The sequence below is a fragment of the Agelaius tricolor genome, unplaced genomic scaffold (assembly GCF_023055355.1).
Source record: "Agelaius tricolor isolate 1412-34295 unplaced genomic scaffold, bAgeTri1.0.p SCAF_2, whole genome shotgun sequence".
Lineage (NCBI taxonomy): Eukaryota > Metazoa > Chordata > Aves > Passeriformes > Icteridae > Agelaius > Agelaius tricolor.
The window spans coordinates 1,926,792-1,952,674 of NW_027269262.1; the positions used below are offsets into that span (position 1 = coordinate 1,926,792).

Below are 25,883 nucleotides of genomic sequence, written 5' to 3' on the forward strand. Positions count from 1 at the left end.
AAAAGGAACTGACTGCTGCTCCCAGGATATCAAAATGGATTCATAATATCTACAGCAATACCTATTCTGCAAAGGTATCACAAGAGTTATGAAATGGAACAGATCTTCAGCCCTAGCTCCCACAGAAATCTAACATCAAAAGTAATCTGGACATACAGACATGAAGAATAAAATTTTGTCTTCTGCATTCTCTGCAGCAGTATGGCTGCAGAAGAGTCAAAATTAAATAGAGAAATCATGTTTTAGTTGTGCAAAGAAAGGCAAGTGAAGAACATTCTTGTGTTTACATGATGCTTAGATAATGAGCTATAACTACGTAAGGATCAAATAACTAACTCACTAATTATGGATTTGGATAACCTGCAGCACTGCTTTTTCAGGACGTTCCAGTGCTCATACTGCAATTTATTTGTTCAGGAACAATATGGTTTGAGAGTTTTGACACACTTGGAGCCCCACCTCACTCAGCTTTCTGCTATTTGTCTTGCAGTAGGTTTCATGGTGGGCAAAATGTAGAAGACCTAAAAGTGAAGCCTGTAGAGGAGCTAGAGGGTTGGTCCAGCTCCCTGGTTTGCTGCCAAACTCAGCCAGGCTGGCCAGCGAGGAATAGGACTGCAGGTTTCCAACTGTATTTCTTACTCCGCGATTGTTCCCAGGTATTTTCAATACCCAGGCTTTGCAGACTTCCTCAGTGAGAGAGGAGGAGGGAAACATTTTGAGGGTCTGCTTTTTTTCATAAGCTTCCTCCCAGCCTGGTGATAAGCCTGTTGTGGAAGCCTGTGCCCCCATTGGTTGCAATCCGCATCAGCTCCTCAGAGAGGAGGAAGGACCCGGAGCCAGGTTATCAAGCAGCCTGCTCTCTGCAGCGATGGTCAAGCCACTATCAGGTCTCTGCCCCAGCCCCCAGCTGTCCGGCAGACACAGATGAAACAATGAGTGGTGCCGTGCAGAAATCTGCTTGGAAAAACTCCCTCTCTGCCTGTCTATCAGGGATCAGGCTTCCATGAATGCAACTATTATGTGTGCTTTAACTACCAGCCACACGCTTGGTCCTGTTCCCAACAAACCCAAAGGGGACAGTGTTATTGACTTAAGTGGGAGCAGAGGCAGGCCCTCCACAGCTTGGGGATCCAGCAGCCTTCCAGTGCCTCTCCAAGAGCGCTGTACGTGAAGTCAGGGAGGCTGCTCCCTCTGACACAGATGTGTTTGCTGGGCTGAGCTGCCAGCCCAGCTCTGCAGAGGCGCTGTGGGGGCCTGTGCCGTATTCTGCTCCCTCGAGAAAAGGGGCTTGCACCACAACTTCCCCACAAATGTTTTGACAGAAGGGGCTCATGACATGAGAGCACGGAGGCCAAGGCACAAGGCCACACCTGAGCAGCTTATATTGCTCAGCTCAGCAGAAAGGATTCAAACAAACAACATATTCCTAAAATAATTTGCATTGGAACAAAGCTTTCTCACGAAGCTTGTGCTTCTGCAAGCAATGTATTTTCCTTGGCACTGCTCCAGGCTTAAAAGCAGATGTAACTGTTACCAAGGCTCAGATACGGCAACTTCTTCGCTCCTGACTGCCAAGGAGAGCTTACAGAAAATAACCAACAAAACCTTCACCATTTGAAGCAGCAATGCCAACAGTCATTGATACAGAAATGGAAGAATGCATCAGGCATGGGAGTGAGAAGTGACTTCTTCCAAGCTGCTCTCAGCTGGAAAAAGGGGGAGCAACACAGCTGCAGACAAACACTTAATAACTCTAAGTGTTAACTTAGATGCAAATGCACATCAGCCAAAGACTGCTTTTTCAACACTGCTTTCTGCAGCTTTCCTGCCCCTTGGTCAGCCTCCGGCTCCCTCCACCAGTGTGTGGCATCACAGAATGGGGCTGGAGCCACTAAGGACTTCTCTGAAGGCACTGGACACTTTCTTGAAAGCCTGAGGCTCAAGGACCTCCCTGGAAATGTAAGTGCTGACATTGAAAGAAAGCAAAGTTCCCTACTATGTTTCACAGCATACCACAGCTAAGAGGTAGGCAGGTCTGCTCTGTGGCCAGCTGCACACCTGGGACTGCAGAAAACCAGGAAAGATACCTAGTCTGGTCATCTGTGCTTCTGGGGGCTTTCTTCTGGCAGGCCTCCTGGGAGACCCAATTCATCAAACTTGCTAGAAACAGCAAAATGCATTCCCGTGGGTGTGTGGTTTCATGTAACAGGATCCCCCTCCAACCCAGACGTGCAAGTCCAACGAAGGTCTGACACGAACGCATTACTTCAGCCCTCCCTTACTCATCGCCTACAACCCAAGCCCAAATGTTAACGCTCAGCATGTTTTATCACAGTAGCATGTACACTTTCAATCATCATTAGAGATGAGGAGGGTCTAGGCTCAGGCACCACGCCAGGTTAAGTAAAACTTTCCATGAGGAAAGCTATTTGTTTTCTCCCAGAGCTGCGAGGCTTGGCCAAGAGGGAGGAAGGGAAAAGCTCGCCCAAGCCAAAGGTGTAGACAGTGTTACTGGACTTTACAGATTACCTGCATATTGTTCTAATGACATTTGGACTACTGGAAATCACTGGGTGAACTCAGGAGTTTTCAAAGGCATAATTGTGGCAGAAGCAGACTAAACTTAACGCCTTAAGAGCCAATCGCTTTAATCATGAAGCCGAGATGTATGAAAAAGGATACATTTCAGCAAAAGAATAATTCTGTCTGCTATGGTTCCTGTTCAAATAAACTATATCACCAAACCACGTGCATTTCCAGAATATAGAGGAGTAAAAAAAGAACATATGGTTAGACGCAAAAAACTTTCATATATACTGTATAGGAGATATATGCACTTGTCAGACATCTAACGGTTCAACACTGTAAGCAATTCATGGGAATGACATTAGCAATAGCTCATATTACATCCAGGAGTTACAGCTTTTACTGCAAAAGTTATATTTAAAAGAGCCATGTTCAAAATTAAATGGCTGGCAGGACTGCAGCTTTCAGTAACACTTTACCTGTGGTTTTGCCACTTTTACATACTTATTGGGGGCTTAATACTCCCAATTTACCTTTTCAGAGTAAAATACAAGTTGCAATGAGTGCATTCATTGGCATGGTGCTATAAAACTCACAGCTGTGCAAAGACAATCACAAGAACAAAAGCCTTCTTGTTTTAGAAAAGATGATTATGTGGTTCTGATACTTTCTGCTAGCCACATATCCAAACATCAGATACCTTTGTTTATGGCCTGTGCATTTTCATCTTACTATGCAAAGATTTATAGATCTGATCAGGATAGAGACCTTTATGAAAGCATTCATGTGGAGAGGAGGAGGCTGAATTAATATACAAAACTTCAGACAGGAGATGTCTTTCAGATGCTGCTATTTCAGTTTTGGCTCCTACACAAGACTCAGGACATTCTGGAAAAATTTTTTTCAACAGCATGTGGAACCCTGGCCTCATGGCCAGCAATTAGAGTGTTCTCCTGATTTCAACAAGGCTGCCATTGCATCTCGAAAGTTGAGATTAGAAGCCAGGCCTTCAGTACTCAAGCACTGAGTAATCAAGCACCTTGATTAAAGAATCCTCCAGGATGCTGCTTTGCTTTCAATTACAAACTGCTTTTGTAAAGTTTTGTGCACTAATATAACAAATGGGATTACAGAATGTACAATACACCTTGAAATCTGCTGAGAATATAAGTCACACATTTTTTCCTGCTGGTATCAATGTGTTTCCCCCTTTCTTTTTCAAAATAGCTTCATTTTCATCTGTAATGAAAACGACATTCTTTGATGTTTCTAAAAGCAGGAAATAATTTCACAAATGAGTGTCATTCTGCTGCAGGTAAAATATCTAACAGATTGTGGGAATGCCAGTTACAACCTGAAAAATATTTCTTGGCATCATCCGTCTTGGTGAAATGAAAGACTTGGAGCTCAGTTCTGTGTTTCACACAGGCTACACTAGGTCCAGGAAAGGGAAATGGGGATGAGGAAGGTGATTTCAAGTCACCTACAGCATCTCCTGTTGTGAGCCTGGCCAGTTCCCAGCTGCCTGGACATCCGTAAAGCTGTGTGACTTTCCACTCTCCTGCCTCTGGCTTCGGGTTTCTTCTACCACTAAGAAAAGCAGTTAAAATTTTGAAAAATTGCCTGAGCTGCCCTAGTCAACACAAAAGAAGAAGGATTAGTTCAAGAGCAGACTAGCATAGCTTTTGACCCAAGTGCTAGTTAGATAATGGCAGAGACAAGCACATTCAAAATATAAAGATATAAATTAGGTAAATTTTCACATCTGGTTCAAGGGACCAGGAAGAATTCTCATCACAGCTTGTAGCTTCCCCAAACTACCCATCTCTTTGGACAATACTAATTCCATTTCGCATCTCAAAGGGCAGTATAGCAGACACATCAATACCTAAATAACATGTATTTTCTTAAAAGAAATTACAGCATAGCCTTTTACTAAAGAGGTCCCTCAAGCCTGTCTGCCTAATGACTTTCCATGAGCTTCAGCACCCAGCACCCACACTCCTCCCAGGTTAGATCTAAAAGGCAAACATCACTTAACCTTCACTGCCTAGGGCAGGAGTGGCAAAAGGACATGGAGAGTCCCAGCCTCACCTACCAGGATGCCCCAGTGTCCTGATGGTATCTGCAGGAGCTCCTGGTGCAGAGGACAGGAGACACTCCCTGTCCCCCTGCAAAGGACCATGGCCTCTCACAGAGGACCAAAACCAGGCATAAATGTCACAATTTCAACTGCTTTTAATCAAATTTTCCTGTAAAAGCAGCAAAGGTAGTCAGCCATAATCTTTGCTAAGAGGCTGAACTCAAAATGATTTGAAACGGGTGCTGGTATCCAAGCCAGATACCTTTCAGTATCAAGAGCACAGACATAATATATCAGGTATCACTTTACGGCGTGAGTTTTAAATACGTTCTATATGTGGAATCACATATTCACATGCTGAAATGGACAACACATTTAATGAGTAGCCCAGGTGGCTACTGCAGATTTTGATTTAAAATGAGATTGCCAAGACCAGAACTTACTTGCCAAAATGGAATTCTCTTCATGTGCTCTCTTTATATTACTTCAGATACCCACCTCTTACCAAAGCAGAAAAATGTCATATAAAGGATCTCTATTTATATAAATTAATTGACTGTTTTTTTCCATACATACTTTGCAGTGTAAATGGTCTATATTTGGACATATTCCATAACTAAAGGAATGAATATTACTTTGAACCCATAAGCTGAAACCAAATGATTTCTGCTTATTCTGCTCCCAAACTGCTCTATGTATATTAGATACATAAATCAAACCTTCCTAAAGTGGCAAACAAGCAACCAAAATTTTATCAGTTATAATCTGGGAAAATCAATTGGATATTATTTTTTTTCTGGCAGTCCCCTAAGTATGTTAGATGTCAATACCTCACGTTTCTTAAATACTTTTAGATAAAAGTGGATGTATTAAATAGTTACAAGATCCTGTGAAGATATTAAAATGAGTGATGCTTTGAGAATTTAATTTTTAATGTCATTAAAATATTTCATTAATCAGGGATGAGAAAAAGAGTTGTTATACTCGAAGTAGCATGAAAGGGAAGCAGTTAAGTACACCTGACCTGTCTCTGGCTTTCATATTGTTCACAAGTGCTACAGATATTCCACCCACTCCTCCAACAAGAAAAACACTTAGAGGTGGAAATACTAGTAATTAAAAATGGTGATACCTTCAAAAAGCTGCTATTTAAAAAAAAAAAAGTCAGGTACATGGAAAAACGAGTTGCTCCTATTTGGCACGAGCCACTCGCCAAAACTCATGGTGGTCCCTTGTTTCACTGTTATGGTCAGAGGTGTGAATGAAACAATACCAGGCACAATACCAGGGCTGCTGCATCCATGCTTGGCCTTTTCCCTGCTGATCTCAGTGGGCAGCACCCCCTGGGACACCAGAAGCAATCACTAGTGGTTCCCAGGCAGTCACCAGAGTGGCCAAAATGCCCTTTGAGACTGGGAGAGGGAGCCCAGACGTCACCCTTCCGGAACTGACAGGTGAAGGGGATTTTTAACCAAAACAGGATGAGTGTTTAGATAGTTGCTGGGGAGGATAAGATCGCATCAGAAGTGGCTTCAACTCACACTTGTTCTGTCCTATTCGTGGGCTTCTGCCACTCAGAGTGACCTGGCAGCACCCTCGACCCACAGCACCAGGCTTCTTGCCCCACTCTCAAGGGCTGGATCTAAGCTAGTGGACATGGTTCCGTGAGCTGACCCAACTGTGGATTTAGCTATTTTGGGCAGGCTAATTTTCCATTAGCCTGCTCTGCTGCTCCATAATCAATTGATATGACTCGAAGGAAGCAGCAAGAACACATGACAGAGTAAGACAGATTGAGGCCACCCTTTCCTTAGGAGCCTGCTGTTCCATCAGATTAAATGTAATGTGAAACCTATGTCTGCAGTGGTGGTGAAAACGCTGCCTATGAAATGCATATAGCATATACCTAAACAGGGTTCCAGCCTGACTCACAGCTTCCTGTTCCTGTGCTGCGTGTCTGAGGCATGCCAGAGCTCTGCATGGTTTGAACAGGGTGTCTTGGCCAGCACAAATCCAACAAGAAACACTTCCTGCCTTTAGCCCCTCGTTCATCTACTGAGACAAATACAGACGGTAGTAGACTTCAACTATACATAGAGTGGATGACTTTTTCTTCAGGCAGTGAGATAAGGTTTAGATAGGAAAAGGCAGATCATGTGGGTTGAGCTCCATCAGTGTGATCCCTGAGACAACCTAAATATCATTTTAGCCATTTCTGATTGACCCTTTTAGTGGGAACTGGTGGTACTTATTTCATTGAACCACAAAGGCTTGCGCTTCCTCCTACTATATACCGTTATCAGGACTGTTACATCTTTCTTGCTCTATAGCTGTTGTGGTTAGCCACAGAAGGATTTTGAAAGCCTGCTGGATGCCAAAGGGAAGTCTATCTGGATTTGGCTAGCTGAAGAGATTTCCAAAGTCAACCTCAGGTATCAGTGCAGATGTACATGGTAGCTTCTACAATTAGTTCTGATCATCTGTTGGAGGACTGGTGTGCGATGGAACAGAGATGAGGTTAAAGGCAAAACCATTTACACTTTGTCAGTTGGGTCAGCTCATGGAACCACACCCACTAGCTGGATCCAGCCCTTGAGAGTGGGGCAAGAAGAAAAGGCAAAGGCAGCTTTCATAGTTCTGTCTGAGAAGAGGTAGCTGGATTTTTGAGAGGTAAGGCAGGAAGGCTGCCCCTTTCTTGTGCTTTTCTTCAAAAGCAGAGTTTAGGTTTAGAGTTATCTAAATTCTCCTCCTTACATAGATAAATTCTGTTTTTTCTCAAACCCCCAAATTTTTTTGCTTGTGTACATTTCTCATACACCTGGTTGAAATCATGCTCCTTGCAGCATAAGTAAGTGATAAAAATACACACTGTATGAAGAAAACCTTGTCAAAAAGATATGTTGTGCAAAACTAGTGACCTTATCTCCTAATTAGGGAAAGTTCCCTAGATCTCTCTATCATGTAAGCAGTAACAACTTTTGTGAAGAAAAATAATTTTCCTAGAGTTAAAAAGCAAAGAGCTGCTACTCAGGCTCCAGAACATTAATTTTGAATCCTAATTCAGTGAGTAGCATGCTGTTTAAAATTGAATGACAAAATGTCCTTTTTTTTAAAAAAAAAACAAAACAGTGCAATGAATTGTCCTTAAATTCTCCCTAAAGGACGATAACATTCAGATGTTTCTTGGCACCAAGTAGTTTCAATGCAGCCATTTAAGTGGCATTTCTTTCTTCAATAAGCATGGTATGTTATATAAAGTTACGTGGCTATTGGAAGGGAATTCCCATCCTGCTTTAAGGTAAGGGTCCAGAATACTACTGGGATTCTTAGCAGCAAATGCTCAATCGCAGTTCAGTAAGGTCATATAACCAAATTTCATATTTTCTCTTTTATTACATTCAACTAATAAATATTTGGGTCTTACAGGTTTATCACAGCATTTCAACTTTTCAGTGCTGCATGTAAAATATATATGCATACAGAATCTTACAAAACCAGAAAAAGAAAAAAAAGAAGAAAAGAAAAAGCAGCAGCAAGGCCACAATAAAAATGGGAAAAAAAGGTAGTCCTAAACCTCAGATGCAAACAGACTGAAAAGTGACGTTGAAAGATACGACTCCATTTTTAATTTGAACCTTCTCAACTAAGTAGAGCAGTTTAACATTTAGTTTCAGTGAACAGATTTGCACATCAGATGTTTCACTGCATTATGAATGGGACAATGTTAAATACGTTTTCACTGCAGCTCCACAGGTCACTGGCATGGGCACAAGACAAGAACATACAGTTAAGATTATTACAACATAGCTATTGGTCATGCAGATAGAGCTCTATGCTAACTAACATCATTTAATGCTAAGATAATGGGGTTTCATTACTGCAAATGAAATGAAAGGGCCCTTTCCTGTATAAAGACAACCCAAGCAAAGTCCGCACCTTTCCACCAGGCTATTAACGGAACTTCTTTTCCAACAGGATTCAAAAGAAGGGGGGCTTAAGGGAACTCACTGATAGAGCAACATGGTGAACGCAAACCTGTGCCATGGAGGACTTACCATCATCCAGGTATATCTGGTCCAATTCCTCAGGTTCTCGCTTGATCGTTACAGGAATAGGGGCCAAATTATGATTACTTTCCTCATGCAACTCTGGCAATGACAGTGGTTGGGTTGTTGGAGACTCATTTCTGTGAACCTTCGGCAGTTGCTGCTGCTGTTGACCCATTATGGATGAGTGAGTTGGACTGCAGGACTGCAAATAGGTTGGCTCTTGGGTAACAGATGGAACTGGAGAAGAGGGACTGTTGGGATAGAGTGTTTGTTGATAACCAAGGGGACAGCTACTGCTCAGATGTTGACTCACCTGCGGCTGCAGCATGACGTGAGATGATTGCTCAGGGGGGCTTGGGTGCACAACTATAGACCTTGGCACTTCCTGTATGGTGGGGACACCTCCAGCGGGCTGCTGAAGTCCGAGGTGACTGTGGCCCGGGTTGGGGATGCACTTGTAAGGAGAGGATGAAAGGTCGTGCAGCTTGGGGCTTGCGTTGGGAGAAGGTGACATCATGGCGTTTCTCTGCTGACAGGAGGCAAAGCCAGCCACGAGGCACGAACCAGGATCAGGGGGCATCATGATCTGCTGACTGTAGTATGGTTTAGAGAGAGGGCTTAAGCCTTGGTTCATTGGTCCACAGGTTTGAGCAGGCTCATAGTCATCTGTGGGTTCTGTTTTTATAATTGGAACTGTTAAAAGAAAAAAGGTTTTAAATAAACATGAGTTGCGTATTGGTATGATCAAGTTGGCTTGTGGCTAGGATACCCTTTTCAAAACAAACAACGTCGTGAATAAGACTCTGTGTGTCTTTTGCCTAGTTCTCCCACCCTATAAAAAAAAATGAATGAGTCATCAGCACAAGAAAGTCACAGCTGGTTCTAATATTGAAAAAGACTATTTTCTTTGGACTCTCCTCCAGCACTAATGTGCTATAAAAATCTATTTGCAAATAGCTGTGCTTCAGTGGAAGCTTTGGACCCAAGGGCTCCATGGATTTGTAGTAATCAAGGCAAGAATTTTAACTTGGATAGACTACTGCATTTCTACAGCTACCGATGGCCCATTTGATAAATGTCTGTACACGCAGTAAACTGGAGCATAATAAGGTAGAGATGGGGCTTTTAGAGTTCAATAAAAATAAAGTTGCAAAGATACATGACAAAGTGCTATGTACAAGAATTTTTCAATTATGAAGATATTTTTGAAAGACTAGGATCTGATTTGTTTAGTTTTTTTACATAATTGCATTTCACTTTTGCTAATGCCAACTCCTAACAAATGTTAGTCAATCTCTGGCTACCAAGAAACACTGATTCCTGTTTTAGACCTCTGCTTGCTCTACCCACTGTCCCAAACAATGCCTTAATTGAGCAGTCACATCTCTAAAAACTACCAGAATGTGGACAGAAATGATTGTCAGTGAGCATCAACTCAGTGGTGACAAATGCAGAGCTGCTTTCTCCAATCAAGGAAAGATCCTTTGTCAAATTGAGGTGTCTTTTCAACATTTGCTTTCTCTCACAAATCAAAGAGAGCCATCTTTGAAGCTTCTCCTACAAGAGATGCAGTATACAGGCAAAACTGACCCACATTCTCTGTCAGGAAAATTACAAATAATAGAGCCAAGCTAGACCATAGATGTATTTTTTTCTAGTCAGATGCACCTCTAATGCATAAAACGATCAAGTATGGATGTATGGTGGCATTTATCTTCTTTCTAAAAAATTTTTGGTGACACTAGAGAATATTTTTCGTAATATTCCAATAACCAAACCATTGTGGCACAAAGTTAATAATGAAACTCTTTTCACAACTCAGCTCAGATACATGTGTTGCACGAGTGTCTCTGATTGTATTTTTATTTGCATTTGTTTTACAAAACACACATTTTTCAGCCATTTATTATGTTTGTGTAGGAGTCTTTTTGAGCCCCTTAAAATGCACATGTCCATCTGTACATATAAAACCTCTTTTAACACCCACAGATTTTGTTGGTGGTGAATGCACTTCACTACCCTTGTTTTACAGTCCCCGAGCCCCTTGTTAACTTTGTTCCTTTTATGTTCTTTTACATGTAGATGCTTGCAACACTTGTTTCAAGATTTCTAGCACTCCCGTAAAAACAGGTCTATATATGTAACAGATGCACAGGTGCTGCTCAAGACAAATAGGCTAGGTGCAATGGACTGTCATTGGATTTCTCATAATCTTATTTTCACCAGCTTGGGTGATGCACACTGGCTAGCAGGGCTACTAATGCATTTGGCTGGAGAGAAACAGATCCCATGTTCAGTGACAGCTTGACAAAATCACTATCACACCCTTTAGGAAAATGCAAGACTGAAGAAATGCACCTAGATAAACACAGCAACTCAGATATTGTAAGAAAATACCTTTAACAAGTTCCTGAGCTAGCAGATATTCTCACATGTTTTATATTAGGTTCACTGCGCTAGCATTAACCACAGCACAGCTGGAAATATGATGGTTGTTGAACACTGAATTTTCCCAATATATCACTGTTATAGAAACACCTGTGCTAAATAATTCCATGCTCAACCACTGGCAATACAACTCCAATAAACCGTGGAGTTGTCTGACTTGTTATAACCCAGGGAAGGATTATAGCCCTGGTGGCAGGCAGGTTGGAGGCTTTACAGAAGACAGGTTCCTGATCTCAGGATGGCTTTTCATTGTAGCTCTTCTGCAGCACACCATTGCACTTTATTGTCACTTCAGTCTGAGTTTTTTCTTTAAAAAAGCAATGCCATGGGATCCATTTGGAGGTCTGGTTAATGGTCATGAATATTGTGAATTTTTTTTGTGTCTGTTGCTACACTGAAATACACATACTGCAGCCAATGGAAGACCACCAGTAAGTCCTGCTCTGCACAAGGTGAAGGACTGATGGGTGGCAGGAACTCTATTCCATTCCTGTTAGTCCAAAATCTCACTTGGAGATGGTGACAGCAGCCAAAGACACTCCTGGTGCCTACAAATTCGGATGGAAAACAGAGACTGGTCAGGGCTAGTCAGGGTTGTTTAGCTTTGAACTAGTACTTATGGGCATCAGTTATTTCATGTAATGGGAAACAAATTGTCTTTCAATGGACAAATACTCGATTTACTTATGCTTAGAGCTGCCTGAACTTGTTTAACTGAACTGTTTTCATTACCTTTTTTAATGTGTTTTTTCAACACAGTAAAGAAAGTCAGATATTGCTGTCTTTCATATATTTTGTTTGTATGCTAATCTCATCACTAGAGTAAGTATCACACCAGAAGACAGAAAAAGTATTCCTGCTGAAATGGTGAAGGGATTTGTATCTGACTTTTCTGTGTTTTGCCAGCTGCATAGCCATTAACCCTGTGCAGAGTGAGTGCGAGCATCATACAGACTGGGATGGCAGCCACTCAACCCCCTAAAAAAACAGCAAATGTCTTCATGAGGTACCAGTTTGGAGAAAGGAGGTCTGTAAGAATTTTTTTTTTCCCAAGAAGAAACCATTGCTAATGATCCAGATGACCTGGAATTAGACCTGTAAAGCTGAGCACGTCAGAAGAAACGGAAGACATTAACATTCCCCTTCCGGCCAGATCTCAGCTTTAGTATTTTACATGAATAACTGTAGTATTTGACTTGGAGAGGACACAATACCACAAACTGCTGCATTACATCAGTTAATGGCTTGTTTATGCTACTCTGTCCCATTACCTGCTTCTCCCCAGCCTATGTATCTTCAACAAACAGAGTAACAAAGGCCAAAAATCTTTGCCAATCTTTGTATTTGCAAACTCAACTCAAACTACCTGTGGGTCTGATCTGGTCATTCTGAAAATACTACTATTAGTAAATATTAATAAAGTATCAGTTTTGATTGTGTCAGAAGTTGGTGTAAACCACCTTACATTTTTTCTTTGAAAGGGCAACTGTTTTTGTCCATTTTTCAAGAGACTTTAGAGGGCCCGAAGCAAGAGCTATGGATATTTCAAGGCACACTTCCCCAAACCAAAGCAGGAACAGCCTGTAACTGTATTCACTGGTTACCCACTTACCATCACAGTGTCTATTGTGTACTCAAACACTGTAATGAGGCTACAAGGAACTAACACATCTTCACCCACTGTCTCACTGACTTCTGGGGGACTGAAATGCTCAGCTGGGGTGGGCAACTGTACCTGACTTCGAGCTTGATGCAAACCTTAGTACCCACCTTCACTGTTTTCTCCTAGATAAGAAAATCATAGAATACCCTGGCTTGGAAGGGATCCTCAAGGATCAAGTCCAAATCAGGGCTCTGCACAGAAGAAGCCTAGGCAGCTCACAGGGGGAACCCTCTTCACAAGACAACACAGCAGACAGCACTGTTCACAGGCCAGCTTGTGTTACCACTTATCTATGTACTCATGCTTGATGAACTGCCAGTCTTTACAAAACCAAGATTGAAAAAGGGGTTTTGAACCCTTTTATACATCCCCATGGAGTCATGGTAAGCTAGCTGTCATAACACACATCCACTTCCGTCGTCACTAACTTCCACAAGTGAGTATTTCACAGAGGGAGATGCAATGTGATATAGGCAGCACTGCTAATTTTCTCAGGATTAGTATTTAACAGAAAATAGTATTAGCCTAACTTTTAGCCCAAATATTTTAAATCTTGAATGACTTGCTAACACCCTGCCAGCTAAAAGGGACACTCCTATTCAGTCACCCAGCAGGCCTGGGCTGGCAATTAACTGCAAAGCCCTACAGCTGTTCAGAACCTGTGAACACTTTCAGCAGAAAGAGTCACTTCTTAAATCCAGCAGAGCCATACCCAACAGCAACAATTATTCTGTCTCAAAACTGCTCTGTGGTGCTGAGGTAGCACCCAATCTTGCAGACTCTCAGCTGGCTAAAACAAAAAACTGTGACTGAATTTGTGATATACTGAGATTCGCCTATAATTGAGTGCAGCAATGAAGCCAGAATTTGTGAAATTGTAAACACAAAAGATGAGACTCAGAAGCCACATTATTCAGAGTGCTGAAGGATCTGGCCCTTGCCCTAAAATGGTTAAAAAGAATTCAAGTTTGGTACAGTGAAATTTTTAATGCCTGTTACTTCACAATGCACAAGGTCAGCTGACAGACGGTTTTAAACAGTTCTTGATTTTGAATATTAAAATATGACAGAAGGCACTGTTCTAAATTAGTCTGATAAGCAAATTAATTTCAAATTGGTTTTCAATGGTTTGGTGATACCTTCTTAGACTCTGAACTCATGTCATTATGTCATCTAATTTAATATGAAGTTCTGAGAACCATGCATTGGCAGCAGCCCTAGCTATAAATCAAAGCTTCTTACTCAGAAAGATCAGGGTTATGACATCATACCAAGGCACTGGTGGAAGACAATGGTCCTTCTGTGTGTGTCTGAATCTGGGAGAAATATTTCAGCCAATACTGCAAGCTCACATTTAAATGAAAGGCCTTTCTAGCAGGTAAAACTGCTTAAAAAAATAATAAATCATGCACATTCAGTAAAAGGAGTCAGAAAGTGCTCAGATATAAACTATATATATTTTTTTTGACAATTCTAACAAGTGTGTGTTTGCTTTTACACTTCAGCAATACAGATGGGTTTTTAAACTTATTTTTTATTTTTTGGGGGGAGAAATGTTATTAAAATATGTGAACTGAAAAAACAAAATCTTATCAATTAAGCAGATGTTTATCCTGATTAACATTTAACTATCAAATTCCCAATTCCATGTAGTATTATCAGTGTAGACATTTATGGCACTAAAATATATTTATTTTACCCTTAAGTTTGATTGAACTTATCCAACAAAATAGCTTCCTTTCATGGTGCAGACTATGATGTAGTTCCCTGGCACCTGCACACAGATTTTAGTTAAGAGTATGAAAATCAAACCCCTACTTTTTTCATCATGTGCACACACACGTTTCTTCAACTTCTGGACTAAATATCTGGCAATTGGTAAGAATTTGGGATGGGACTTTCACAGAGAGCTGAGGACTTAGCTCCATTACTGAGTTGAGCTCTGAAAGGCCGTTTGTGCCTTTGAAATCCTTCCCTGTCAGTCAGTTTTGATACTGGCAGCACACCTTCAGAAGACACTGCACTGGTGACCCCAGCTCCTGTCACTGCTTTGCTGCTGGGTGACCAAAGACTAATTAGGGCTGTGGACACATCTCCACGTGCAGTTTAGCCACTCTGGATTTGTGCAAAGACAAAATGCTGGCTGCTGCTGCAGCACTGGCCAGATCCAGCATACTTGAGGTCTCTCCCCTTGTTCTGACTGTGGAGCAGCTGGTTCTGGGGAGAGGCAAGGGACTGGCTGCCCTCACAAAACACAATCCCTGCTTCAGTAACACCAAGCAACATGGCTGAGCAAAACTTTCTGAAATGCCCGGCCAACGTATGTGCAGCAATAGCAACCTCAGCGACACGGGATGAGCACTCAGTCCCAGGGATCTTGTGAGACAGTCAGCTACAGGGACCTGTGCAGATGCTGTCTGTGAACTTGGTGTTTTACCGAGGCACCTATTAAGCCAAAATACTTTTAAAGGTCAAGCTGCTATCAAGCCTTTGCTTTTAGTTACTAAATCCAGTGCATGGTGACTCAGACACAAAGGAAGCCTCCTGCCATCAAGACACTGCAGGGAGCACGTGTGTGTGCAACTTTTATCTGCACAAATATCTGAACGCGCCCTCTCTTACTTGGACACTACTACTGGGGCTACTCATCAGGAGGGCTAACTCTAAAACATGCCTGTCTGCCTGCCACCCTTTTTGGATTTTGTGTATGGATTTTTACAGGTTCAGATGAATATGCACAGTTTTATACAAGAATGGCTTGGGGAGATGGAAACCTTGTGCATACACCTCACCACATAATCTCGGACAGTGACATTATCTGATTTGGAAGTGCTTTCCAGCTAACTCATTTGCTAAATGCTTTTCAACAGCTGTTAATCTATTAGGTTATTCTACACATATTTATGAGACAGAAGATTATATACAGTAGCTTGTTGCATACCCTGCTAAATCAGGTGGGGAGAACTAGAAGGTAGGTGGAGGGCATTTTGGGTTGTGCTAGTACAGAAAATTATGCATTAGCTTTCTTTCAAAAGAAAGAGATAACAATTCTTAAAAGACACAATTTTTCACCATAACAATTTGTTCAAGCCTACGGTGTTGAACAGGAAAATCAAGTCCTGGGTTATGCCCACTTGGGCTGCTCTACTGCTGCTTCCACATGTGGTGCAGCACCTGGCTCCACTGCTGCCTTCAATTGGACATTTAACTGTGCACAAAACCCAGTCTGCACCGGCCAAAGCTTTCTATGTCACCTCTGTCAGATGTTAAAGTCAACTGGGCTAAGGTCTGTTTTGATGATGCTACACAACATTACACCACCAGTGCTGACTTTATCCCCTCTTGCATGTGAAATCACTGGAAAGCAAGGCAAGAAGTCCTCAATTTTATACACTGGAAGTTAACTGTTAGGGGTGATCATTGCTGATGGTCAGACACAGCCAGAGGCTTCTACAGAGCACTTGTCCACCCCTGCCTTTCACAGGGCAATCACACAGGTGGACGTTTTTTCCTGGCCTTCTAGGTGAAGATGGAGCACCACAGAGAGGCAGCGTTCTTCATATGCCTCTCCTCACAGATCAAGACAGACTATGTGTGCAGGTCAGATGCAGCTTGCTGGGCTCTGTGTGACTGCTGAAAATGGATGTCACCTGGATGAAGTGTGGGCAAATGCACGAGGCATGGGCAGCTCCAGTGGGCACCCAGCACCTGCGGGTGTAAAGCTGGTGAGTGCAACACGAGCCTCCTCTGCTCCTCCACAGACCTCCCATGGCTCCTGGATGGGAGTGGAGGGGCTGATACGCCCAGTGATGATGAACTTTGTGATTGTCATAAATGAGAACAGGACTCTGACAAAACCTCACCTGCTTTTAGTTACTCTGCCAAATGTCAAAATTAACAATCAGCCACTGAGTAGCCAAAACGAAATAAACTGTGTCAGTGTATAGTGTAAAAGTGAGTAACTGTGATTCCTATTTTCACCTAAAATAAAAGTCCTCTGGGGCCAACCTTTCACCTGTCCCCTCTGTTGACCTGTCCTGCCATGTGCTGGCTTTGCAGCAGTCCACATGCTTCTGGGGATGAAAACACCTCCAGCAGGTCCGAGGCTCCAGGCCTGACTCAGCCACGCTCCGTCCCCTTGTTGAGGCACTGCTGAGGTTGTATTGCACCAGCCACAGGTTATGGTCCCTGCACAACACAGGCCCTGCATTGGCCCTGCTCCCCCAGCAGCCTCCAAGTCACCATCGTTTGCATAAAGGACTAGGCTAATAATTTTGCCAACCTCAAGCAGGAAACTTCAACAAACACTGAGAGGTGAGAGGTGTCAGGAGATAATCAGCACAAGCCACATGCTGTGTCACATTAGAGTGGCAACACCGTGCATCCTCATTTCTGCTAAGGGGCTGATGTCATCTTTGAACTTAGGGAGTGAGGTGTGGGCGGAAGGGCTGAGGTGAAACAGAGGCATGGCTGCTCAATGCAGCTGTAAGCAAAGTGTTGCTGCACCCATCTGTATGGTGGGCAGGGGATAATTTTAGAGCAGAGGTAGTAAGTCAGGAGAATGCTGACAACAATATGCTATGGGCAGCACACATCCTTTCCAGATGTACACCAAGGGGTGGTCCTGCAAGGAGTGGGGAGTTGGACTTAATGATCCTTAATGGGTCCCTTCCAACTTGAGATATCCTATGATTCTATTCTACAATGTTAAGAGCTTCACTTCTGTGCTGCTGGGCTGTAAATCACAACACTGAGGCACATCTAGTCACCACAGGCAGGCTCTCAGCACAGCTACACACCCACAGATTCAAAGGACTTCCACCAAGTCACTGTGGTCAGGTTTTCAGAGGAGCTCAACATCTTGAAGACTTGTGCAGATGACTGCAGGGAGGCAAAGGAGCTGCAGAAAAGCTGTATCTGTGAGTGAAGGCTGTGCAGTTGGAAATCTGGCCCTGTGGGTAGCAAAATGCATCTCAAAGTAAAAGTTACCCAGAATATCAACACGATTTTAATAAATACCAGAAGCAATGAACTGATCTTTTAATAATGCTTTGACAATTACGAAGCCTGACAGAAACAGAAACTGGAAATACTTTATCATCAACTCTTTGCAAAAGCGTATTTTTCATTCCAGTAGAAGAAACACATCAACTTTCCTTTTTCCTTTTTATTACATATTTCCTGGACAAACTAGCCTGTCTTTGGTTAGTCAAATATCACTACTTTATAAATGAAATTCAAAGAAAAACTTTCCTGTGTTCAACATTCTTGATATCAATATTTGTTGAGTAACAGAAAACATAGAGAGCACTCGGTCCTATCTGCAAAAATAAGTTCTTGACCACATTTCCTCTATTTTTTTGTACCTACTTAAAAGAAATCTAAACAGACAGAAATCTAATCCTTATCATTCATTGTTTAAAGTCTTCTGAGCAGGAGAAGTCCTTCAGCTTTCTTAGACGAAAACACAGGATTTGGAATCACAGCATACACGCCTGTGTTCTTCTTCAGACTCTCCGGGTTAGTTTAACCCTGAAACGTGGTTTTCCAAAATGTTCTGCTGCATGTAATGGAGCTGCAGAGCTCCTTGCACGGAGCCACAGCAGTGGAGGCACTTTAAAAGCTGAACATCCGAAGGCTCTGCTCAGAATCCTGACTGCAGTGTCTGGTCCAGAGCCTTTCTCCTCAAATTTTGATGGGATGTGGCAATGCAAAATGCATCAGTACTTACCATATGAGCTGCAGGAATTCACCTGTGCCAGAATGGTATGGAAACTACTTATATTTCTGTGCCAGGCATGTCTGTGGAGGAGTCTCCAAGAGCCTACAAGCCTGCAGGCTCCAGGACAAAACTGATATGCAATTGCTCAGTGATACGTATCATTGAAGTAACACTAAAAAAATGACATTACAGTCATTTCTGTAAAATATAAGCTAATAAAGCATTCAGGAGTTGCTCAAATTTAGCAGAACAGTAAATCAAAATTTCAATCAAAAGTGGATTATGAGTTCTTAGGTTTACAGTCTATCCCAAGCCAAAGACTTAAGCAAGCCCATTTTCAAGATCTTGGCTCCTTTTGCAAAGCATCTACTTTCTGTTTTGCTTTGTTATTTAAACTTTTCATTTACAAAGCAGTAAGACTTTCATTTTTACAGCAGTTTTTTTATTTTTGAAGCAGAACCTCATCTTCACCAAGTAAGTCCCTGCTCTGCCAAATACTTGAGCTAACAGAGGGAAGGTACAATCCTGCCACATCTCCGCAGCATGGGAGAAGCCCTAAGATGGCGAAATAACACTGCTGGAGATGGCAGCTTATGTTGGCTGCATGTCACAGAGCTGTACTCCATGGAGATGCTATAGGACCATCCATGGGAGGTGGGATGAGTGAGGTCACGTGTCCCTGGATCCACTGGCTGTTTTCCCCTAGGGAATGAGGAGAAATAGGAGCTACAGGAAAAACCCCCTACTGCCCCGCAGTGGGGGTGGGAGCTGCACAGCGAGCCCATGGCTCTCCCACTGCTCTGCATGTGCCCACACCCACCCCAGGAGCACAGCCAGGGGGTTCACATAACATTTAGGCTTAAGTCCATATTTGGTATTTTGCTTTAGCACAGTCCAGTTGAGCTGTAAAATATATGTCTGATGTGCATCATGAAGCTTTTTAAAGCTCCTTCACACAGAAATACCTGCAAAACTACAGTAGGCACTGAAATGCAGCATTTGATTAGTCCTAAAGCACAGAAGATTAAGAAGCAGTTTACAGGATACTGTCTCATTTGTGTAAAACCACATCTTACACTTCATGATCACTCTGACATTTGCTTGTCAAAACCCTCCACCTTCTCTGTTTGTGAGATTTGTTTAAACGACAAACAAAGTGCAAAGTGTTACCTGGGCCAAAGTCATGCTTTATCTCATCTACATTTTTTTACACTGATCACCCAGTGGTTCTTGACTCAGGTAATTTTTTTCTGCATGAGCTAAACTTTGGTTTTCTACAATGCCTTGAAGCAGTAAAAGAATGTTGTGACTGAAATCAAATGAAGCATAAATGACTCCTAGAAATACAGCAGTATGAATGACTGATTTAATCACTGTACGTGGTTTCTAAATACACAGCAAAGGTGATTGTATCTATCTTTGAAAGGCATGACGGAAAAAAATACCAGCCACAAAAGGGCAAAACCTCACAGCTGTAACACAGGCATTACAACACATGCTTATTAAAAACATACTATACTATTAATTCCGATGATTGCAGAAGCACATTCACTTTTACCACTGCTATGGGTGAGGCTGCAAAGAATGCAACATGTTTTTCAATTACCTACATGCACATATACACATGTATTAAGAGAATGTGAATGGAGAACCAAATAGGAATGGAAAGAATATTTACTTGGAATACCTGTTTCCCTTTACCCTATCCTGGTGTTACATTTTTTCTTTCAGGTTTCCTCACACTGAAATGAAAAGATTTCACTTGAATTTAAATTGGTGCAGCAGACTAAACAAGATGCCTAATGTTTTCAACAATTACCATAATTAAAGATGCCTTTGCAGAATAAAGCCTAGGCTGGTTCCCTGTTGTCACTAAGTCTGCTGTCACTAGTATGTATTCCCATCTCTTCGCATCAAATGTTCCAAACACAGAATAGTGATAGCATAAGCCAATTCTGCAGGAGTGCACACTATTCCCAGGGTTTAGAATACAATGGTAAAAAAAGGCCTATGTAAAGGCTGGAGGGAAGATGCTGCCTAATCAACAGCAGCTAAGAAGAGGCTTGAATCTGAAATATTTATGAGGGTAACTTCAGTGACAAGGCAATACCTGATTGCCTCTACAACTGATTTTTGTTGCTGAAAAGTGTTGTGGAAGAGAATAACAACTCTTTTTCTTTCCAATTTAAGAGATGAAGAGTTTTTAAATGTACAGACATCCCCACTGGGAATGAAGTTTGCATAAGTAGGCTGATTCAGTGAAGCATAGCTACACAGAACATATGCAATAAGCACTCTGTTGCCATGTCAGGTTTCCTGTACTCTTATTTTTAATTTAAGTCCCAATAAAAGTGCATGCATGCTAACTGGGTGAAATTGCAAATGTGTATTTTATGGGATTTCACCTACAAAAAGTTAGCGTGTCTATTCAAGTCATGTGATGTGACGAATATTGCTTTGTTGGTATTTCCCACAGAAGGATTATTTTCACTTGGAAAGAAAAGCAAAGCTTCATAATTTTTTTCTAATTCCTTTAGCTTCCCAAACAACAACAACAAAACATACAACTTTCTTTTCCTACTTTCCCCCAAAGAGTGCTCTTGGTAAAAAAAGCCATTTCCATGCTTGGAATTCAGCTATCATGAGTGACTTTATTTTCACTTCACAGCTACCAATATAAGCTCAAAAAAAAATGGTCACACATTTCTGAACATTTCCCATCCATGAAGCATTTTACATGGAGCACTCTGATCTCTACCCGCGTTGTCCATCTCAATTTTCACCCTGTGCAAGGCAGCAAGGTACGAGATGACTGCAAGAGGAATCCACACACCACCTCCAGCTCAGAGCCCAGCATGCTTAAAATATTGTGGTGTGAATTTAGAAATGTTATTTGAATGCAATTTACCCTCTGGGGTTAGAAAGTCAGACCAAGGGTTGACCATAGCTTAGCAGAGAGCTCAGTGCCGTCACAAACGTCTGAGTTTGTGCTGCGGCTCTTCAGCTCCCAAAAGCAGAAGTCCTTGTTCCAACAGGTCTCAGCCACCGATGCAAATGGAAACAATCTGCATTGTCTCTTGTGTGGGCAGCAGAGACAAAGGCAGCTCTCCTGGATTTATTCTCACTCTCATAGCACCAGGTATACTTCCAAAATATTTGAATTACTAAATAATTATTAGAACCATGTATGATCATTATCTCACTTTTCCTAGCAGAGATAAGGAATTTGTTTTGTTACCATTAGCAGGAAGATACGTGAAAAGCTGGTACTGGCTCCTCTTTCTTTTCCCGTTGCAGACATAGAAGTTGACCTGAACAGGGCTGGTAATTCTCTGATTGCGGAAAGGTGGTATCTCAACCACCAATGAATTCTGCGAAAGCAACAAATCAGAAAGTCAAGGCACAACTAAGGCATTCTAGCTGTACAATAGTATTGAAAAGTTAACCCCAAGAAGGAAGAGGAGCACTCTCTGAAGGGAAACTGGTGGGCTTTGTGGGCAAGGATGGCTTCCCACCAACCTCAGCGTCCTAGTCCAGGACTCTAGAAGTAGGGAAATTATTTTAGCACGGCTCAGATCTTTACAAAATCACTAGCCCTCCCTTCTTCCCTTTGGACAGAAAATATGATACTGCATATGGACAAGGCTCTATCCAGCTTGCCTCTGTCAAGAATCTGGGACCACAATCAAATTGTGGTCTCCAACTCAGCAGGAGAAAGCACAACGGCTCAGTTGGCAGGTCATCCCTGATATATCTGAACCTAACAATATTTCCTTTGAAAGGCATTAGGACAGCATTACTCAAATATTTCCATTTTCCACAGTAAAAATATATATTTTTATATAACAATTCAGGGAGTTTTAAGTATGCTAGCTTCTGTGCATGGGAGAGTCACTGTTGCAAGCACATCTAGTGCAACACGAAAAAGGGCTGGAGAATGTAGATGATCTTCCACGGCCAGAAACCAAATACTCCAGCATGGGGCTAAGGAGTTACTTAGCTTCTAGGGCATCAGCTCAGACATATGCACAGTGAATCTGCTATGACCATCAAAACCTCCCTTGGCACTTTTTGAAAGAGTAATGGGGAATTCTCTTCTTAGCATTTGGCCTGAATTCAGCTGAGATGTTTTAATTGTTTGCCTGCAGTTTTGCAAGTATTGCATATTCCTGCAGACGTGGGATAGAGGACGTACTTCCCACTTGGTGTCATGGCTGAGAGAGCCACACTTCTCCTATGTGGATCTCCTGTGAGGGGACTCATGTTTCTCCTGCTGAAGAGAGAGGAAAGCCAAGGAAAATGATCAGAAATTGCTTTGGGAGCAGAGGAAAGAACTGACCCAGCAAGACAAAAGATGAGCAGATGGAACTGGCCCATCCCAGACAATGAAAAAATATTTTCCAAATGGTCTCTCCTACTTTTGGGATAGCTTCCAGCAAAGGCTTTTTACCCCATGCTCACGTTAAAGAAAGATTTCCAGGAGGGGAGGCCTAAGTACTTGTTCTGTTTCAGTGCCAAAGCCTTGGAAATCCCTCTTAAGTAACAGTGCTGGAGAAGGCAATATATATTTTTCATCTTGATGTTAAAATATTTAAGGCAGACTTACTGGCTTGCACATTTCTTTGTCGGTTTTGGCTTCCATTTCCCACACATGGTGACCATCTAAAAGACAAAAGAAAAAGATATCTAGTTCTTTCCTTTTTTCCTTTCCCAAGCCAAGAAAGGAACAACTTTCACAAAAACAACCTCTTTGAAGGGGCACTGCATATGTGAGAAGGAGCTCTCACAATGCATTGCCCAAAGTGTTGCCCAACTGAGAGACCATCTGGGTCACCTGTGACGGGAGCCCCTTCAGCTTTTCTGAAGGGAAGAACGACAGTTCAGAGTGCATGATATCATGATAGGGGGGAGCCACTGGGAGTTTGCTCTGCCACTAGCCTGGACAAAATATGCAACTGTTCTACATCTCAACTTGCTGAACTTTCAGACAACAATACTTCTACTTATGACGCCTTTTGAACACTACCTAGGCTCTAAGTAATATTCAATATTAATACTAAACAATACAAAAAGAAAGCTAGCATTAAGGAAGATACTCAGCCATGCAGGATTTGATTTTAATATACTTCTAGTCTGGCTTGTCATAATTCTGCTACTTGGGTCAAAACGCAAGGCCACAGGCTTGGAAACACAGCTTTAGACTCCATTTTGAAGTTGGTTTTGTTCAGCTACAGTAGTCCCACTTCTGGAGCTGTTTTTAGTGGTGTGTTGGGTCCTCCAAATCCACTGAATTTCTGTTTTCAAGCAAACACAGATTTAAGCCACAACTATAGCTTTTTCTGGGAACGTGTCTTTTGAAAGAAACTGGCTTTGTCTGGTCATTTTTCCTGCACGTTACTGATACAGAAATCACTGGAAAACAAGGTGGGCTTTAATTTCCTTGCATCTTCAGACCTCAATAGGAAAGAAATGAGAAAAATAATACAGAACGTAAGGTTTCCATTCTGCCGACCTAGAAAAACACAAATGAAAGGCCATAAACAGACTGGATAAGCTGTATAAGCTGGATAGTGGAGAAACATGCAGCTTCACAAGTCCCACCACTGTCAGATGTTACCGAAATGAAGGGGAAACGGAGACTTATGTCATCTCTTTTGTACATTTATTGCAGCACTGGGACATGCAAATGCAAATATTAGTTATTTTGAACTTCATCACATGGATGTGGGCTTGCCTTAGAAAAACAGCCCTCTGAAAGGTAAAAGAGTGAATGGCACTTTTTCTTTTCTCTTTGCTTTCATGGCCAGGATGGAGGTGACACAATTAGAACTGCCTGATTTATTACAAATGTCTGTAAATAATATTTTTGTGTACAGCTGTCCTACTGTGAAAGGAATGCTGCTGAGGGACTATCCCTGGCGATTATTTTAATATCCAAACCCCCTTTCTCTTAAATGTATGGAAAGAAGTACAACATGAAGGCTGAAGCACAAATACCACAGTGAATTTGGCAGGTCTTCCCATAGGAAAACAATTAGCAGATCTACCCTCAGTTTCTTCCTACATTTTAACTTGTGATGCTGGAAGAGGAATCCCTTTAATTGCTACTGCCACGTTCAGCTGCAGGGAGAGCAGGCACAGCCAGACTTGAGAGTCTCAGTGCTTGAGAGTCCTTAACGATGCCTTTGGAGAGTGCCAGAATTGAAGCAGGCTTCTTGGGAGGACTGGCGATCACTTCACAATTTATCCAACAGATGCTTCCCCTGGGCTGTCAGTAGAAAACCCTGACCAAAATTCAGCAAGCCAAGACACATCCCCTGTCTGGGAGCAGCCTCCTTTATCTCCAGCCTCTGCAGCACTCCCTCCTTGCCCCTAATTAATCCAATCAGCTATAAAAGCAACACAACGCTGTGACACTATCACACATTTTGTGAAGTGTAGAAACTTCTGCTTTGGAAGGGGTTTGCTGGGCTCTTTTTTTTAAAAACCTACAGACATCCAGACTAGTAGTTAACATGTGTTCAATTTGCCTTTGTAAATGGATTACCAGAAGTTCAGTATTTTTGCTATGTTTAATTTGTGCTTTGCAAGAGGACCGATCTGATTCAGGTTTCTGGTTTTTATTTCCTGCCGATACTTCAGGAAAATTCAAAATGACTCCATCTCCAGCTATTCTTTCAATTATTTCATGCAGCACTGCCTTTATGCATTTTTAAAATTTTTATGATGACAAAAGGAGTTTGTGTACAAATATTTTAGATGCTGTAATCTAAACTACTAGAAAAATAAAAAAACCAGAGCTGTGGCTTGTCTTTGGAAGCTAGGAAGAACAATACAGGTTTTGCTCCAAGAAATTCCCTCAGGACTGTCCAGACCATTGGCAACTGAGGGGAAACGGAAGAGAAGGAAGAAGTAGGGAATAGACAACTCATTAACAGCTAGTGACATTTCATTTTAAAAAAAACACAGGGAGCAAAAGTTGTTATGAAGCAAGAGACCAAAAAAGAAAAAGAAAAAGAAAGACAATTCCTCATATTACGTCTGGTGAACCAAGAGGGAAATCTCAACGCCCACAGACTGGGACCAGCTCCAGGAGGGAAACCTTAGACCACTACGTCAACCTTTTACAGTAAACATGTTTTGCAGGTTTAAACAGTTCAGCTGAAATTAAAAAAAAGAAAAAAAGAAAAAAAAAAAGGGAATAATGGCTTTGGAATGGTTTGTGTGAGCCCTAAGCCTCAAGATAGTCCATCTATGCCAGAGAAAGTGGTTTTGCCCCAGTGCCCATCCGTCAGGGAGCCTGGCGAGCAGGCGGGATGCCGCCTCCTGTCAGTGTGTGCTGGAGGAGTGAGGGCTCCTCGCCCACAAAAGTTTCCATTGTACGCCTGCCAC

The 25,883-nt window shown here is 42.1% G+C and overlaps 1 protein-coding gene across 5 annotated transcripts in view; it reads right to left on the minus strand.

The window, feature by feature from the left end:
• Nucleotides 1–25,883, minus strand: part of NFATC1 (nuclear factor of activated T cells 1) — a 110,063-nt gene that overhangs the window by 22,637 nt on the left and 61,543 nt on the right. For 2 of the 5 annotated variants that reach the window (XM_071450661.1, XM_071450669.1), the window contains exons 7-9: nucleotides 23,098–23,153; nucleotides 21,730–21,862; nucleotides 8,665–9,351 (exon numbers count right to left, since the gene is read on the minus strand). In XM_071450661.1, coding sequence (XP_071306762.1) covers nucleotides 8,665–9,351; nucleotides 21,730–21,862; nucleotides 23,098–23,153 — 876 coding nt within the window. Of the gene's footprint in view, nucleotides 1–8,664; nucleotides 9,352–21,729; nucleotides 21,863–23,097; nucleotides 23,154–25,883 lie in introns of those variants that run through there. The other 3 variants (XM_071450673.1, XM_071450678.1, XM_071450686.1) reach the window with 3 other exon arrangements.